Here is a 17603-nt window from a genome sequence, read left to right as displayed (position 1 = left end):
CTGAGAGATCAAAACTGTCTTCATAATAACACTAAGACATAATTTGTCCTAGCAACTCTGGGTAAATCTACCAAGTGTGAACCCAGGCACAGGCCCCAGACCACCAGTGCCCGTGTTCTTCACTCCAAGCCCCTGTCATAAAAACAAACAACACTTGTGTTACTTTATAGCCTTGATAAAACAGAAGTATTGACTTTATTCAAAAATAAATTGATCCTTGAGTCCACATCTTTCAATATTCTTAAAATTCCGTGTGACAGAATGGGAAGGATGCATAAAGCGGTCTACTTCATGCCAAAGCACAAAGGTTGCCCTGACAACAGGCATCTGTGTGATCGTGAGATTTGAACTAGAAGGAATTTTTCTATTTCATCTAAATTTTACAATTTAAATAACTCTTTTTTAACTTTTGCAAAGGGATAGTGCTTCCTCCTTGTCATCCTTGATGGCGGTTATTTGTGCCTTCTCTTGTTTTCATGATCCGTGTTCCCAGAGGTCTGTCAGTTTTAGTAGCTCTCCCAAAGAACCAATTGTGGCTTCGTTAATTCTTTGTTTCTTCTTTTTCTATATTCGTTTGTTTCTTTGATTTCAATTTTTTTTAATCTTTATTATTTCCTTCTTTCTACTTTTATTTTTTGCTGTTTCTTTTTAATTTCTCGATATGGATGCCTAGTTCATTAATTTCTTTTATATTATTTTAGCATTTCCCTCCAAGTACTACTTTATCTGCATTCCAGAGTTTTAATAAATAATATTTTCATTAATCATTCAAATTCAGAATGTTTTCTAATATGATATGCTTTCTTCTTAGATCAATAAGGTATTCAGAGTATGTTTAACATGAAAGAATTTTCTGGTTTACATTTCATATTAATTTCTAATTGTGGTCAGAGAAGCTGCCATATAATTTCAATCCTTCAAAGTGTATGAAAGTTCATAATAACAATGTAGTCATCATACAGTTTTGTAGTCCACCTTTTATACTTGGTAACTTTGTTACTTTGGCGTTTATTTTAATTGTTCAGTTTGCTGCAAATCTTAAATGAAAGTAAATTTGCCTAAATTCAAAATGACTGGCTTTTTAAATCTGCCAACATAAAACAGTATACAAAAGTTAACCCGCAGAAAGGCACTTGACTTTCCTTTGGCCTGAAGTAACTACACCATTGCTTTCAGCCCAACATTGTAGAAATAGACCACATGTCAGTTTGCTCAGACAGATCTTTCTTATTTTATATTTATATTAATTTATATTACTGTAGCCAGGGTCAGCCACATTTTTATTAAACTTGAAAGTAAAGCCCATTTGCAGTGAGAAAACTGAATAAAAATCAACTGTTTCTTGGGTTTTTTTCCAGGCCCGTGGTATGAAGAAACAGGTCATTGATGACTTCATCACCCAAAACAAGTATCTGTTGGCAGCCAGGCTCACCAGCCAGAAGTTGTTCCATGAACTCTGCCCCGTGAAACGGTCTCACCGACAGAGGAAGTAAGGGCTCAAGGCTTTTCTTCTGCTTGTTGCTGTAATAGAGGGGCCATGTCACATTTTACTCAGGACAATTAAACATCTACTCCGTGACAGTCAGAATTTATTCTGTATGTAACAGATATTGACTGATGACTATTATAGTAGTGGAGTGTATTAATCCAGGGTCCCTTAGGGCCAAATTACTGGATGTGCCAGTCTCGCCTAGGCGTCAGAGAAGATCTCCCTAAGGTCTAACACTTTAGCTGAGACCTGAAGAATGAGCAGACTTTAGCCAGGTGTCAGGGAAAGATGGCTACTTTAAAGATGCACGGAGTATGAGAGAGTTACTATTCCAACTAGAACATTCCCCGCAGGGTAAGTCTTTACAGGTCTTGGAGGGGGTCTTGGAGAAGAGCCAGGGTAATGACTTAACAGTAGGGAAGTGTAGGATACCGAGGAAATGTTAAAATAATTAGTTTGGTCTATGACCATGCTACCCTCAATAAGCCCAATCCCGTCTGATCTTGGAAGCCAAGCAGGGTCAGGCCTGGTTAGTACTTGGATAGCAGACCACCTAGGAAGACCAGGTGCTGTAGGCATAAAAAATTAAAAAATAAGGGATTGTAAGCTGACAAGGTCCTTGCAATCTGTGAGGTCAACCAAGGGTTGGCCTAAAAAATAAAAATAAATAAAATAATTAGCCTGGAATAGGAAGGCCAAGGCATACTTAATCATACAGAGTATCTAAAAAGTCTGGAATAAAGGGAAAAAGTCTGTTATACCTTTTTAAGATTAATGAATCAGTGGCTTTAAATTTAGGGGGGCTGTTTCACCTGCAAAAGGTATCTAGATATGGAAAGAAAAGATATTGGTTATATTTAATATTTTTAAATTTCCCTATATTTCTAGACTTTTCAGATTCCTTTATAGGCTAAGAAAGAAGAAAGAATTTATTAGATGAAAAGAAGAATATCCTGGACTTCAAGGATTGTTATTTACACAGCCTTCAAAAAATATCCCAAATCCACATCCTTTAGCTTTTTTACCACTGCCGGCCTGGAGCAGGCCACCGTCATCCCGCGTCGGGACCCCCCCGTTAGCCTTCTAACCGGTGTCTGCTTCCGTTCCGTTCTCATACCTTCCCGTCAGTTCTCCACACATCAGCCAGGACCTTTCTAAAACCGTGAATTGTGTCAAGTCGCTCTCCATCTTGGGGTCTTTGCCCTCGCAGTTCTGTCTGCCTGAAGTGCTCCGACCCTTTTGGCACATTTCATTCAAGGCTCTGCTCAAACTTTTACCTTCTCAGGTGAGCAACCTGTCTGATGGAATATGACTCCCGCCCCACCGAGGACTCTCTCTCCTTCTCTTTATTTCTTCATGACACTTGTCACTATTTGTCATGCTCTATTTATTTATTATCTGCCTTCCCCACTGGAAGATAAGCTCCACAAGGGTGAAAACATTGTCTGTGTTACCCGGCATATAGTAAGTGCTCAATAAATATTTGGGTGCGTGAGTGAACGAGTGATTAGCTAAACTTTCCATTGGAACCATTGCAAAGGAGCCCTCAGCATGAGGCTCAGTGGCCTCTGGCCTGCAAGAAAGTTGACCAGCCCAGCCCGTGCCGGGAGAACTAGAACACATGGCTTCTGAAAGGCCCTTCTGCACCAAGGATTCAGTGACCATTGCCTTAAACGAAATTCCTAAGTGTGGTAAAGTTTGGTTTGGGAAAAACACCACCAGTCTGGGAGAGAAGCGAGTCATTAGCGACTTGCACATCTTGTCTCACTGGACGTTGAACATAAGTTGTCAGCAGTGAAGCGTATTCGCGTCTCCAAGCTGGTTGCCGCCCCTTCCTCACCTCCACTTGCCATTGCAGGTTCTCATCATGGGCTTATAAGTCTTCTCTTCTGTTGCGGTGCAGGTACTGTGTGGTTTTACTGACTCCCGAGGCCACCAGGTTGAGTAAGCCCTTCGAGGCCTTCCTGTCCTTTGCCCTGGCAAACACACAAGACACAGTGAGGTTCGTGCACGTCTACAGCAACCGGCAGCGGGAGTTTGCCGACACTTTACTTCCAGACAGTGACACATTTCAAGGAAAGTCAGCGGTGAGTCATGTTTCGCTCCCGATCCCAAGCTCTTCTCAGCACATGGCATTTGATTCCATTTCCTCCTTCCTCGGGAGTTTTGAATACAGATTCCAGGAAATCCAGAAATCTCCGAAAGCCTGCTCTTAAAACAGTCTTTCACCGTGGCGATTTCACCTCTTAGATTTTCAGCCTTGGGCTTTCCCAGGAAATACCTTTCCTCTGACTAAGGATGAAGGAACGTCAGTCCTCTGCTCCGCTTCTCCCCACGGCAGGTCTAGTCTTGCAGCATCTGGTTTGCAGAGTCTTCCTCAGGCGACCGGTCATGTGCTTGTGAAGTTTCTCCCTCCTTCACGTCTGCCTCCCTCGCGTCATCCTGATTGAGCCCTCCTTCCCCCCTCCTTCTGTCATCACTCTCTACAGCATGAAATTCTTCTCCATTTCATCATTTTGGTAATTGTGGAAAATCTCTCTGAGAAACAAAAGGCTTCTTTATTATAAAATTGAGTCAGAGGTTGTAGAACAAAGTTTATTGAGAAAAAAGACCTTTATCTTTTAACAGAAGCTTTGGAAATTCATTAAAAATTTGTCAGAAAAATTTAAATTTCTTACAGATGCTTTACGCTCATCCACATTTGTGTTTGAGCGTATCGCTAACTTCACTAGACCCTTTTCTCCATCCTCCCTGAAAAGAAACCAAACAGCAGTTGAACTTACCTTTCTTTTGCGACTTCTCAGGGTTTTTCTCTCCTTTTCTCCCAGGTGTCTATCTTAGAAAGGCGCAACACGGCCGGCAGGGTGGTGTATAAAACCCTGGAAGAGCCCTGGGCAGGGAGCGAGAATGATAAATTCACGCTTTTGGGTTATCTCGACCAGCTGCGGAGAGACCCAGCTCTTCTGTCCTCGGAAGCTGTGCTCCCCGACTTGACCGATGAACTTGCCCCCGTAAGCATGTGGCCCAGGAGAGTGGGCACCGGGCAGGGCTGGTGGGCTCCCAGGGCCCGAGCAGCGCTTCAGCGGCAGTGCTGTGCTGGGGGCGAGGACTTCACCGGGGCTCAGGGCTCCCATCCTGACTGTCATCCACTTTCTCTCTCGATAGATTTTTCTCCTTCGGTGGCTCTACTCCGCTTCTGACTACATCTCGGACGGCTGGGACAGCGTGTTTCACAGCAACTGGTAGGAATCTTGCTGGATCGAATTTCTCTAACTCCGTTAGTAGCAGGACCGCTTTTGTCTCTCGAAAAGAGTCTTCTTCAATCTGAGCGTGTACTCCATGTGGGCAGGCGGAAGAACGTTTACACATTTTCAACAACTGCTGCCCTTTTTTCTTTCTGTAACTTCACCTTATTTATATTTGCCGATCGACCCTTTCCTGCTGGTTGGGAAAGAAAGGATCACTCCGGCTGTCCTTCTAGGCAGCGGAGTCTGGGACTGTCCTCTTCATGGGGGCCCGACACACGTGGAGTCCGGTGTGTGGATGTGCAAGCCAGTCAATGCATTACAAAGAAGGGAGGGGTGCCCGACTCCTACCCCCATAAGACGTGGGCTTTCGAAGGGCAGAAGCACGTCTCAGTCATGTTTATGGTTCCTGGTGCTCAGCATAGCTCCTGATCAATGACGGGCCTTTCATCAGTGTTTGTGGGTGCATAAAACTGTAGAGTCCCAGTCCTAGAGGAAATTGCGAAAGGTCAACTTTTTCTTCCTACTCCACCCCTCTGAGCCACGTCTGAATTCTTCTGGCCAGGAAAAAAAAAAATCAAAATAAAGGAAATAATTGCACAGACTTCTTAGTCACTGTTAATACCCTCAGCATCAGAACATTCTCCCATGTTCCCAGTTAAATCTTTTGTTATCCGTCTTACTGTTTCCTTCTGCGGGACATAGTAAGCGTGGCCTGTGATACTGAGACACCAAATTAAACGTTTAGAATGAACTATCTATGAATTACAACAGTGAGGGGGACACCTCTGCTTTCCCCACCACCACCCCTCCAAAAAACCTCTATCTGTATGAAATTAGACAGTGTTTATTGTTATGCAGGCTTTTCGGTTCGGGGTTGTTTGGGGGTTTGTTTTTTGAGTTGGAGAGAGGTGACCTACAGTTACTCGCTGACGTGCGGCAGCAGCCCCTGTGGCGCTGAGCGGTCTGTAAGCCGTGAACCTCGTTTCAGGCGGGAAATGATGCCCCTCCTGTCGCTGCTCTTCTCCGCCCTCTTCATCCTCTTCGGCACCGTCATGGTTCAGGCTTTCAGGTAAACGCCTGCGGGGCTTCTCGGCGCTTCCTCAAGGGAGAGCCCCACACCTCCTAGTTGTCGGTCCTCTTTTTTTCTTGTAAAATTCTTTTTTCCTCACTTCAGTGACTCAAATGATGAGCGAGAGTCCAGCCCTCCAGATAAAGAGGAAACCCAGGAGAAGGCCGGGAAGACCGAGCCCAGCTTCGCCAGAGAAAACAGCAGGTTTCTCTAACAAAACAGCAGCCCTTCCCCTGAGCAGCAGCCCCGCAGACGGTGTGGTCTCGTAGCGCAGTGTCGGGACATGTGGTAGATAGAAGAACTCTGGTCCGCCGCCTGGTGCGTGAGGTGTGGGTCTAGGGGAGGGTCACCGCTGGTCTCCTTTACTGAGACCCTGAAGGCATTGAGACGCCGGGTCTCCCTCTGCTCCGTCTCATCGGCTTCTGAGTCTCAGACTTAATACTGACGGCAGGAGACAAAGAAGCGTGTCAGAGATGCTAGATGAGCCAGAAGCAGAGAACAGAACTTCACCAGAACTGCCCGTGACCTTCATCAGCATTTCCAGCTGAACGGCAGCATCTGAGAGGCTCTTCGTAGCCCCAGGATCGCGAAGTAGGGACCATCCTGGTCCTGCCAGTGTGTCAGGCTCGAGAATATTAAATACCATATCTCATCGGGTTAGAACATAGCATTTTCTGCTGCTTGTTCCTTGTAATAGTAATGGCATTCTCCTATCCTGATAACATCTTCACTTCTCGATATTTCTCCACAGCAAGTTTCCCAAAAAAGGCTTCGTGGAGGTAACCGAACTCACAGATGTAACGTACACCAGCAACTTGGTACGCCTGAGGCCAGGCCACATGAATGTCGTCCTCATCCTGTCGAATTCCACCAAGACCAGCCTGCTACAGAAATTCGCTTTGGAGGTCTACACATTCACCGGGTAGGCTGGGTGTGCGCGAGAGAGGGGTAGAGAAAGGGCCAGAGCATGCGTGTTTGCAAAGGAGAGGACTAGAGAATCCATCCTTTCCTCTTTGACCGCGAGGGGCTTTCATCCGTGCAGCAGACGTTGGCTGTGACCTTTCTAACCCAGGAGGCTGTGCCATCATGAGGGGACCTTTTCTCCCTGCTCGACTTCATGTCCTGTTGGTGCTTCTTCCCTGAGCCCTTTCAGAAAACTATTCTGTAGCCCTCGCTATTGTCCTGTAGCTGGATCCCGAGAGTGACGTAAGTGACACCCAGCGGGGGACCGGCGAACGGATGAGTGGAGCATTGCTGCTGTCCTAGCAGGCCTCCAGCTGCCACAGAAATCCTCCCGTTTTCTGTATTCTGGCCCCATCTGACCCGAAGCCTTTTCCTGTAATTTGAAGTCTGGCTGAGGTATTCTTGTTCCCATATTTGAAATGTGTCAGGAAATACTCTAAATCCTCATTCTCTTCTTCCTACAGGAGCAGCTGCCTACACTTCTCCTTCCTGAGTCTAGATAAACACAGAGAATGGCTTGAGTACTTATTAGAATTCGCTCAAGATGCAGCCCCGATCCCAAACCAGTATGACAAGCATTTCATGGAACGTGACTATACTGGTTATGTACTGGCTCTGAATGGCCACAAGAAATACTTCTGCCTCTTTAAGCCCCAAAAAACAGTGGAAGAAGAGGAGGCCATGGGGGCATGCGGTGGTCTTGACTCTCCCCTCCATCTGGGTGACTCTCGGGGGAAATCTTCCTGTGGCCTTGGATCCAGGCCCATCAAAGGGAAATTGAGCAAGTTGTCCTTGTGGATGGAACGCCTGTTGGAAGGCTCCTTGCAGAGGTTTTATATTCCCTCTTGGCCTGAGCTAGACTGAGAGGATTTCAAAGAGAGACTTGAACTCTTCAGACTTTTTAGCAGGCCCCTGCAAACAGGTATTTTCAGGACTCAAACAATCACAGCGGACAGTATAGATTTTAGATTATTCTTCTAGAACAGTGGCTAGAAGAATCTTTCCTTTGTCCTGTTCTAACCTAGGAGCGAAAAACACAAGTCGACTTCCGTAGATCAAAATATTTCCTTTGGGTTTTTTTCCTCGTTTGAATGCCACACTATCTACAGCAGACTGCTCGTCCCTCTTCCTTTGTCATGCCCGTCACGCGCTCACAGCACCCTCCCCTGTCCTGTCTCTGCTAGTGGGGAAGCACAGATGCTCACCCCGCAGCGGGACCTGGATGGAATCTCACGAGCCTGGTGTGCTGGCCGCTGGTTGGGTCATTTTCCCTTCCTCCCCGTCCCGGCCCCGCTGGGCTTCTGCCACAGTGCATGCTGTCAGAGTGGAACGACCCGCAGCAGCTCTCTAGGCCCTGCGTCTGGAAAGAGGCCTCGTTCCAAGCAGTCTTACCTTTGATGGTTTTTCGGGTAGTAAGTGGCTAACGTCGACTTTGGGGGTATCCCCCTTCAGCAGTTTGTCAGCCATTTTTACAGAGTTTTACAAGGATAGAGATGGGTGGAATAGACTGCGTGTGAGTTGAGTGTTCTTCCTAAGGCAAGACAAGGGAGGGCTGGGCGGCGATTGAAGTGACCCCTTTGTGAGCGTCCCACCAGCCGCCTCCCCAACTCTAAACGTAGCCAGGAGGAACATGCACTGTAATGTACTGTAATGACTTGAGCCATTTACGTGTATGTTTTCAGATGCCTTTCTCCCTCTGTCAGTTTTAGGGTATGAATATTAGGAGCCACGACTTTATTCTCTGAACGTAGAGATAAGCTGCTATAAGCCGGTAGATGGTAAACTGAAGACACATTCTCCCACCTGCCGAGTCAGGCGCGGGGAACCTCTTCACTCCCGTGGTGTCTCTTTAGTAAAATACCAGACGTGTCTTTGTATCAAGGAACCTGACATTTCTCAACAATTGTATTTTGAACACTGTTACCCCAAAAGTGCTGTATCTTCATATCCTCTTTTGTGACAAGTGAACCAAGACTGGTTCTAGACTCCTGTTTTGCAAAGTCTTACTTTGAGCTTCTGGCCTACATTCAACGTCTCCTCTTAACTGTTTCACTCTTAACATACAGCTGCTTCACCAGTAACAGGGTCAGACGTGTCATCAGCTTGCTGAGCCACAGCGTACGGTGGACTCCAGGCTGGATCACACTGGCCAGTTAGAGAACTTACCTTTTCTTTTTCAGAGCAAAACCACCAGTGGAGTTTGGACAGCCTCGGCGAGTTCTCTGGTCAGATATCAAAGGCAGTTTGTAACGTGAAGGGTCAGAATCCGTGATGGAACAAAAGAAGTTATTATTTTCTTTAAACATAATTGTTTTAAACCAAGCCATTTGGATCCTGAACAATTTAAATATTGAGCTCCAGTGGCAAGTGATAAATTATTCAAGCCCAGGAATTCCTATAGTTTTCATGGAATCTGTAGTTTTATGAAAAAAATAAAATCACCACCAGGCTTCATTTTTCCACTTGATCCTCTAAAAGTGGACGCTTACTCCGATCGCCACGTCTCATGGCCCCTGGGCCAGGTAGAAATGATCACAGTCCACAAAATAAAACTTTCTGGGTCTCTTATGGCCAGGTTGCTTATATGAGTATGTTTTGGTTTGGTGGTAGGTTTTTTTAATTTCCAGTACTAATGGGATTCTTGACCTTAATTTCTGAAAACCAAAACCTCAACCAGATTTGTTAATTTAAAATTTTTTATTAAAATAAAAAGCACCTTCAGACAGCTGTACCTTCCATTCATACTAAGAAAGCAAAATGATAACAGGATTGAAAACATTCCCGGCAGATATTTCGGTCAAAAAATTTTTCTGCAGGTCTCTTTGGGGGCTGGTAGATAGGTCTCCCAAGAGGACACTCGGGAGCTTTTATTTTAAAATGAACTTTACCCTTGACCACCCAAGCCTTTCCTCCTGAATGTTGTGTCCATTAATTTGTTCACTTTCATGTCAGACCTTGGAGCCGTTGTCGTGCTCAGCCAGTGCCACCATTTCTCTCGCCGAGGTGTATAATCACAGGCCTAATTTTAGTTTGAAGTTAAGTTCCTAGTCTTTATGGCCTTTGACTCTCTCTCCTAAACCAGCTAACCCTCCCCCCCTCCGCCCACTTTATTATGTATCTTGAAACTGTGGACATCGATGATTTTAGAGTTAGGTTTTACCGGTTGGTAGAGACTATGCATCATGTTTAGAAGGGGGTGAAAACTGGCTTAAAAAAAAAAAAAAAACTTTGTAGAATACATGCCTATTTAAAAAATATATTTTTATTGCCAAGGTGTCAGTTGCACAATTTGTCTAACATAGAGGTCAGCAACCCCAGCTAAGCAATCTCAACGAGCAAGCCTGCCCCAACGGCCATTAGGCACCATGGTCTCACTGCCGTCACTTACTGACCATGAAAATTTGGTTGTAGTTTTCAAATAATAGGTTGATAGCCTCCCCCATTCAGCACATAAATGTTTTCCTGGTATAAAGAGAAATGGGATCTGATTTGTGTTTTAAGCGATTTGCTTTGTTTGGGAAATGGGATTAGAAGCAAACACTTGAACTTTTTTTAAAGCAAAATTCTTTAAAAGCTGATGCAAAACATTTTAACTGAACTGTTGCTTACATCCAAATACTTGCCATTGTCCCCTGGAAACAAACGCAGTGTGACAGCTGCTGAATCTATCTGTTCAGTTTGTCAAGAAGAATAATTGTACTTTCGAGACAGATCTGAAAAGGTGAATATTTTGCACTTTTGATACTCTTAGGAACAAATAACTTATTTGGCAAATGGTGTCTTTTTTATGTTGTTTTTGTTTTGTGTTGTGAACAGGCACTGAAGCTGATGTTATTTTTGTTTTAAGAACATTACCGACTGGAAACAGAAATAAACTATTTTAATGTGTGATGATTACGGGTAGCTCCTGCATTGCGAAATGATTTGATCCTGAATTTGCGTGGAAGTCAGCACATGCTTAAGATGAGCACGTCCGAAGTGCAGATTTCAGAAACTGCTGTCATGAGGGGGTGTGGACTCGAAGCGTAGACAATGCAGAACTGAGACTTGCAGGCAGCGGGTTAAGGGAGTGTCATTCAAGGCTCTTTAAAGGCCAGCTGGTCTCATCCCGCTTAGGAGACGTTTCCTGTACCTCCTGGGTTTTCAAGTGGGAAGTTTATTAGGATCTGCGCGTTCATTTCTTTCAATTTCGTTTACGTTCACGATGGTCCTAAAACCAAGGTGCAGCCCCGAGCTCCTCACAGGAGGCACTGTATTTAAAAGGAAAATACTACAGAAATATTGAAGGTTTATATAGTATTATTTCATAGTCATTCTTTTTTTCATTCCTCTAATTTTTAGATAGCCTTGAACTAAATTCTTCATCCCCTCCCCCTTTATCCTCCATCATCTTTCATTAAAGGAAAAAGATCAGTGCAGCGTAAGTGCTTTTTTTTTTTTTTTTAAGTTAATTCAAACTCCTCAGAAATAGCTGTTTGGATTAGACATCTACTGAATGCCCTGATTTTACAGCCATCGGTGACACTTCCAACAGAAAGTTTTATTGGCGTAAATTCTTCGAGGACTCAGACTGCTTGCTCATAAATCCTTCTTGAGAATTTGTCATTGATGCAATCTGACGTTTTACCTTGAAAAGCACAAGGTTCAGATGACTGTCACTTTAGGGAGAGCACACAGCATCTCGAACAGCAGGTTAGCTGCCAGGAGGGCCGTGTTTCCTACAAAGAAGTGAAACCCAACAGTGAAGACCCAAAGTCCCGCCTCCCAATGACCCACAGCCTTCTTCCCTGTGTGCTTCCTTCCTAGGGACCTGTCTTTCCTGCTCTTCCTGAGGACTGCCCTGGGGACATGCTCCCCACCTACCCACCCCCACCCCGCCATTCTGCTCCAGCAAGCTTCATTTGGAAACAGTATTTTAACATTCAGAGGTTTGGTTTTCTCCGAGAACAGATCTCCCCCGAAAGGAAAACATAATGGTGCGTATTGTGTTTATTATCTACCCTCTGAGGCTAATAGGCCTAAATTTGTAAGGTTTTCTAAATTAGAATTATTGGGATGGTATCTGCTTTGAATAGCTCTCCTAAACCAGCCGACTCCCCACTTCATTAATATTACTAAGTATTATTTATCCTTTGAGAACTCACTTTTCAATGAAATATCAAAGGATAGAACTGTGCCACCCTATCACTAAACTGCAAGCTGTTTTTCTCTTGCTGATGGATGAGCAAGCTAATAATACTTAGCCACCTCCCAGGGGTTTTGTTAGAGTTCATTAGCTCATGTTTGTAAGGTTTTAATCATAGGTTTATTCTCTTCATTGTAGGCCATACTTCGCAGGTTCCTGAGTTATACAAAAGGACTCATCCATCTGCTACTTATTAACTAGATTAATATCATTTAAGCTATTCACTGCCTATGGATCACTGATTTCTTGCATACTCACCAGAAGGATCGTATGGCGGTGAAACTTCCACAAGGTCACAACCTACCACGTTCAGGCTCTGACAGCCCCGGATGATTTCCAGAGCCTGTCCAAGATCAAGCCACAGTGGTAACCATTTCTAGTGAAAAGCAGCCAGCAAAGGCCTCCGGGGATTTCTCCCAACACGTGGCCACCTTTGACATGGAACTGTTGCTTTCCCTCAGTAAACATTAAACCGTCGGGCACAGTGGCAGGCATCATGGAGACACAAATAACCAGTGCTCGGCCCCTGCTCCTGAGGGCTCGCTCCACAGTGTGATTTGATGATGGTGACAAGGAAACCAATTATTTCAGTGCCAAATTAAGGGCTTCAAGAAAAGCAAGCATAGAATAGTGTAAGCACATGAAACAGTCGGAAGAGGTGGTGGAAGGCCTCCCCAAGGTGGACATGGCTCAAGAAAGTGACCAAAGAGATAAGCAGGGGAAGGGCAGCGCAGGCAGAGGGAAAGGCACATGCGAAAGGCAGCGAGATGGGAGAACCAGTAGTGAGATGTGGCCAGCACATCACACTCAGGGAGAGGGATGGTAGGAAGAGGCGCTTTGTCTGAGTTTTCATTCTGCAGGTGAAGAGCCCAGAAGGACGATAAGCTGAGGGATGAGGACTATGTTTCAGAAAACTGACGAGAACTCAGGATGCCTTTAAAGAGGCGGTCCTGACCATCCTCCTTTCTTAGAGGCTATGGGATAATTAAATAAGCAGTCTCCATTCATTTCCTCACAAATATCTTCGAGTACCTACTACATGCCAGGCACTGTTCTAGGCTCCGAGGAGAGGGTAGTGAACCAAACAAAGGCCCGACCTCCCGGATTTACCTCCTAGTTATAACCTCGCTCCCATTCTGCCTCCCTGCTTTACGTTCAGTGTACCCCGTGGGAGCTGTATTTGGGTATTTCTAAAACTCTTGAACTACCTTGGTAGCTGGTTGATCCAACTGCACACTTCACGCTTTTAAAATTTAACCCCCAAAAGATAAGTTCAGTGTCCTTAAGAAGGGGTCGTACGATATCGTCCCCATGAACCAACTACAGGTGGACTAGAGACAGAAAGATCACATAAAGGACAGTGATATCCCAGATAAATGAGGGCATTTGCTAAAATCAGCCACTTCTCAGTAAGGGGGTATTCAAACCTACAGTCGGCCCTGAGGACAGTATAAAGACTTAAGGGCTCAGTTTTTAAAACCCTACCTTGATTGCCGAAGACTCGCTACAAGAACCAGAAAAGTAGGGAGTTAAAAATCCTCCCTCCCAGGAACGGTCACTGGTGGAGCCTCCTTACCTGACTAGGGGTGAGACCAGCAATTTCAGGGGTCCCTGTCCCTGGGGCATAGGCAGGATCCAAGCCGTCAATATCAAAGCTGATGTAAACAGGTCTGCCTCCCATCTGCTGCCTCACTTCCCCCATCAGAGGGACCAGTGACTTCATCCAGCAGTCTTCAGCCAGGACCACCCGGAAGCCCTGAGGAGGTGGGAATCGAAGAGCGGGGGTGCAAGGCCTCAGCATGGCAGCGTTCCCTATGTGGCAGCCCCAAGCTCAGCTCTTTATGTACACATCACGTTTGACCGCCAGCCTTCACGAGGAAGGAACCGTCATCCCCATTTTGCAGGGGAGGAGGGTAGGAACGGCAGCTGGTAAAGAAGCAGGGAGAAAGCCCACGGTGACCTGTGGAGCTGGGATCAGAGAGAAGCCCGAGTGAGAAACTCAGGACAGATCATGCCAGCGCCGCCCGAACAGCTCTGTCCAGAGACTGGCCTTTGCATGCTCTAAAAGCAGGGGACTTGGGTCCTTCCTGTTGGGGGTCTTGTCCTACGTATATACCTGGGAGCCACCTGGCCTAGTGAGTATGAGGATGAGAACTAAGAAGGCAGCAGCCAGTCACCTTGGGTTTGAACCTCCTCAGCTCTTTTCCAAGCCAGCAACATCCAGGAGTTGGTTCGTTGCTGCTTGTCTCCCCACCCCAGCGATAAGAGGCCTCCTCTACCCCATCGGCTACCGTGACCCTCTCTGCTCTACGTGACCCTCTCGACGCAAAGTCAGCTTTTTGTCCTCATTTTCTGAAGTTGATTATTAAAGCCTCTGTTGAATCCATAGCCACCATGGATGGAGTGGACAATCGAGAGAAAGGCACTTTGCGGGCAGGAGACAGAGGGAGGGGCATTGGGTCTGTCACCTGGTTCCGGCTGTAACTGTAGGGATCCAAGGTCATGGACGAGCCCCGGATGCCAATCTGCACTACGCGCTTACAGTCCAAGAGTCCCTCGTCCACGCATCGGCGGAAGGGTGTCCCATGATAGATCTTCTCTCCCAGGGCCTTGTCGGCTGTGTCCATGTGAGCATCCACGTGCAGAAGCCCCACAGGGCCATGCCTGATGACGACAGGGCAGCTCAGAGGCCAGGCTTCCTCATGGGACCTGAGCACAGCCACCCTCCAATCTACCAAACCTTGATGACAGTTCATAGCTAAGGAGGGGAGACCTGGCATCAGTTACCGGCCTTGTGACTGGTTTCTGTCTTCAAATGACTTATTATCTCAGAACAATAAACTCAGAGAAGTCAGGCCCAAAATAGACATGTGCTTTAGCTGCCACCCACTACATATCACCCAGGATTTTCTTCACTCAGAGATGGAGAGAGCCAGGAGGATGACAATGAAGGATAAACTCAGCTGAACTAATCAGAGCCACCCTTTCTCCAGCTGTGGCGCCAAGAAGCTACTTCGACCCAGCTCTCTTGCCATAATCTCCATCAACGCTGCTGGCCACCCAAAAGAAACATACGATCCAAAACCATGCTAGGCAAACAGAGCTTCAAAAAAAAGACTTGTACCCACCCACCCCAAATTAGAATTCTGCCTACACGTCTTTCCAATCTATGAATTCTGGAGCTGCTGCCGCCTTGGCCCATCTGTCTCTTTCCCAAACTAATTAACCAAACTTAGTCAATCCTTGGTAGAGTTCCACTACTAGGAAAGCCAGTTTCTCATTCTGAGGGTAAAGGGGGCCCTTACAGGAAAAACGAGAGCCTCTCTTCAGTAAGTATCATCATCGTGCCTGTCAGTATTTGCGTTTGGCCTTTGAGCAAAACAGAAACAAGCTAACCGGGGTTGTGTATCTCACTAGGGGCTCATCTTCCCCAAACAGCGGCAAATGCTGAGCGTGCATACCAGAGCAGATCTAGGGCAAGGGTGGGGGGCGGGGTGCAGAAGTGTTAATAATAAATTGTCTTGGCTTCCAGCTGGTGACTGACAGAGACACCTGGAACCCGACCTTAGTTTTGACCCACAGAAGCAACTCAGTTGGTAATGCCTGTCATCCCCAACAACCTGAGCCAGCAGAGGTCACCTGATGCCACCTAGCAGCAAACAACTTAGCTCCCTAGCTCCCGAATTTTGAAACCTTGCTTGGGCCCAGACCTTTGAGACTCACTTTTTTGCCATGGCTTGCAATATAGGGTAGGTAATTGTGTGATCTCCACCTGCACAGAGGAAAAAGAAGACATCTAGAAAGTGGATGAGATTAGGGGGCCGTGCATTACACAGAGCGATCTTCGATGTGCCCGATTCTGCTACCCTTTCAATTAGACTGAAGAACTATAACCCCAGCTAAAATAAGATCTTATTCAGTGGTGAGGAAATGGGCACCGGATGTTTGCAATTACATTGTCATTTAAAAGAGGAAACTAAATTAACAGCCAACAGGTAAAATACCCCAAACTGTGTTGTCAATAGAACTTTCTGCAATAATAGACATGTTCTATAAATGTACTGGCCAATATGGTGGCCATCAGCCACACGTAGCTATTAAAATGTGGTTCATGCAACTGAGGGACTACATTTTTTATTTAAATCGATAATTATTAATAATTCTTTAAATAATAAGTAATTTTTAATTAATTTTAAATAGCCACATTCGGCTAGTGGCTACCATATTGAACAGCACAGCCTAGAAAAGTCTTGCTATTGACAACCGTTAATAACAATAATAGCTAACATTCATTCAAGCTCAAAATATGCCGAGCACAATGCTGGGCGTTTCGTATGCACTTTCATTATATGTTCCTCACACAATATAACATGGTAGGTGTTGCTGTTATTAATATCCCCATTTTGCAGAGGAGGAAATGAAGCATAAATAGCTAGTGAAAGGTGGAGCTGAGGGTTCAAACCATGCCATCGAGAAACTCCTGACCGCTATGCTCTTCAGGCTAGGCCCTCTACTTTGAAAAAAACAAATTCGCTATTTAGAAAAAAGGTCTGTATCATTTTGCCTCTCTGTGAACCAGAAGAGAAAGACATGCAGTGAGCGGGGGCTGGGGGCTGGGGGCTTGGAGGGAAAGCCACCTGATAGGTTGCTATAGACCATGAGGAAGAATCTGCTGTGCAGGTCTCCTCTCAGTCATTCAGACAATGTCCTTGAAATAGTTCGAAAGTCACACTGAGCCCCTGTTGGCTGCCTTCCCCAGGCCTGGGATCAAGGGCTGTGACAAAGGCGAGGAGGAGGAGGCACTTGCATGATGCAAATTTAAGGGACGCCAAAATTTTTTAAAACTCAAAATCAATACAAAAAAAAAAAAAAAAGTCCATGATAAATTTTAAAGAAAGGACCGGTAACTATGTTCTGAGCCAAATCAGAACCTGAGACAAAAGGGGAAAATCGGTAATAGTTACTGTCGACTTTCTCCGCACCCCTTACATTTCGCGTGGAGGCAAAGCCTCACTCGCCTCACTCTAGTCCATCCCAGTCAGTCCTACTAGTCCAACATTTAAATATCCTCTCCCCAGGGGTTAAAATACATGAATTAATAATGTTCTCTATCCTTCTGTCTCCACAGTCACAGTGGCTTGCCCTGGAGAAGTAGCTGTACTCCGGCCCAGCGTTACTCAACCCCGAGGGCAGAGACCTGCCCTTGCCCTTGCAGATGCCATTACCCAAGGTCAGAGGAATACAGCCAGTGGCTACGATTTTCTGATAGGCCTCTCGAATTAGGCGGCAGCTGTCCTGAAGGTTGTAAAGATTGATGTTGATGTCGCCCAGGTCTGCAACCATAAGGGACTGGAAGGGGAGGGCCCCCGTGCTAGGGTTGACTGTCCGAAGCATCACTGATTCTTCGCGGATCCGTCGGGGTCCAAATCTGGAAGAAGAACCATCCTGTGAGCCATCACTAAAGGCTTAGAGGTCTTGTCTAGGCAGGGCTTCTCAGCCTCCACTGCATTGGTGACATTTGGGGCTGGATGTCATGGGGAGCCATCCTGTGCATTGTAGGATGTTTAGCATCATCCCTGGTCTGTCCCCATTAGATGCCAGTAGCACCCCTTCCCCCAGGTTATGACAACCAAAAATGCCGGACACTAC

At 45.9% G+C, this 17603-nt stretch overlaps 2 protein-coding genes and 1 pseudogene across 10 annotated transcripts in view; 2 read left to right on the top strand and 1 right to left on the bottom strand.

Annotated features, from left to right (window-relative positions):
• The window catches only part of DNAJC16 (DnaJ heat shock protein family (Hsp40) member C16), a 33118-nt gene extending 23141 nt beyond the window's left edge, over window positions 1–9977 (top strand). For all 3 annotated transcript variants that reach the window (XM_023532593.1, XM_011363506.2, XM_023532594.1), the window contains exons 8-15: window positions 1359–1489; window positions 3393–3576; window positions 4318–4500; window positions 4655–4731; window positions 5726–5806; window positions 5912–6010; window positions 6558–6728; window positions 7234–9977. In XM_023532593.1, coding sequence (XP_023388361.1) covers window positions 1359–1489; window positions 3393–3576; window positions 4318–4500; window positions 4655–4731; window positions 5726–5806; window positions 5912–6010; window positions 6558–6728; window positions 7234–7633 — 1326 coding nt within the window. In that variant the 3' untranslated portion in view covers window positions 7634–9977. The remainder of the gene's footprint in view (window positions 1–1358; window positions 1490–3392; window positions 3577–4317; window positions 4501–4654; window positions 4732–5725; window positions 5807–5911; window positions 6011–6557; window positions 6729–7233) is intronic.
• On the top strand, window positions 1949–2067 carry LOC111742133 (annotated as a pseudogene).
• Window positions 9978–11050: 1073 nt separating the features above from the next.
• AGMAT (agmatinase) overlaps window positions 11051–17603 on the bottom strand; it is a 25696-nt gene continuing 19143 nt past the window's right edge. For 6 of the 7 annotated variants that reach the window (XM_023532597.1, XM_011363614.2, XM_023532596.1 and 3 more), the window contains 6 exons: window positions 17180–17382; window positions 15678–15726; window positions 14423–14618; window positions 13531–13710; window positions 12213–12297; window positions 11051–11487 (listed from right to left, as the gene is read on the bottom strand). In XM_023532597.1, the coding sequence (XP_023388365.1) occupies window positions 11414–11487; window positions 12213–12297; window positions 13531–13710; window positions 14423–14618; window positions 15678–15726; window positions 17180–17382 (787 nt within the window). In that variant the 3' untranslated portion in view covers window positions 11051–11413. Of the gene's footprint in view, window positions 11488–12212; window positions 12298–12492; window positions 12560–13530; window positions 13711–14422; window positions 14619–15677; window positions 15727–17179; window positions 17383–17603 lie in introns of those variants that run through there. The other variant, XM_023532601.1, reaches the window with a different exon arrangement.

This window comes from Pteropus vampyrus, unplaced genomic scaffold, assembly GCF_000151845.1.
Source record: "Pteropus vampyrus isolate Shadow unplaced genomic scaffold, Pvam_2.0 Scaffold86, whole genome shotgun sequence".
Taxonomy (NCBI): domain Eukaryota; kingdom Metazoa; phylum Chordata; class Mammalia; order Chiroptera; family Pteropodidae; genus Pteropus; species Pteropus vampyrus.
Note: the sequence above shows the minus strand (reverse complement) of the source record. Positions and strands in the feature narration are given on the sequence as shown.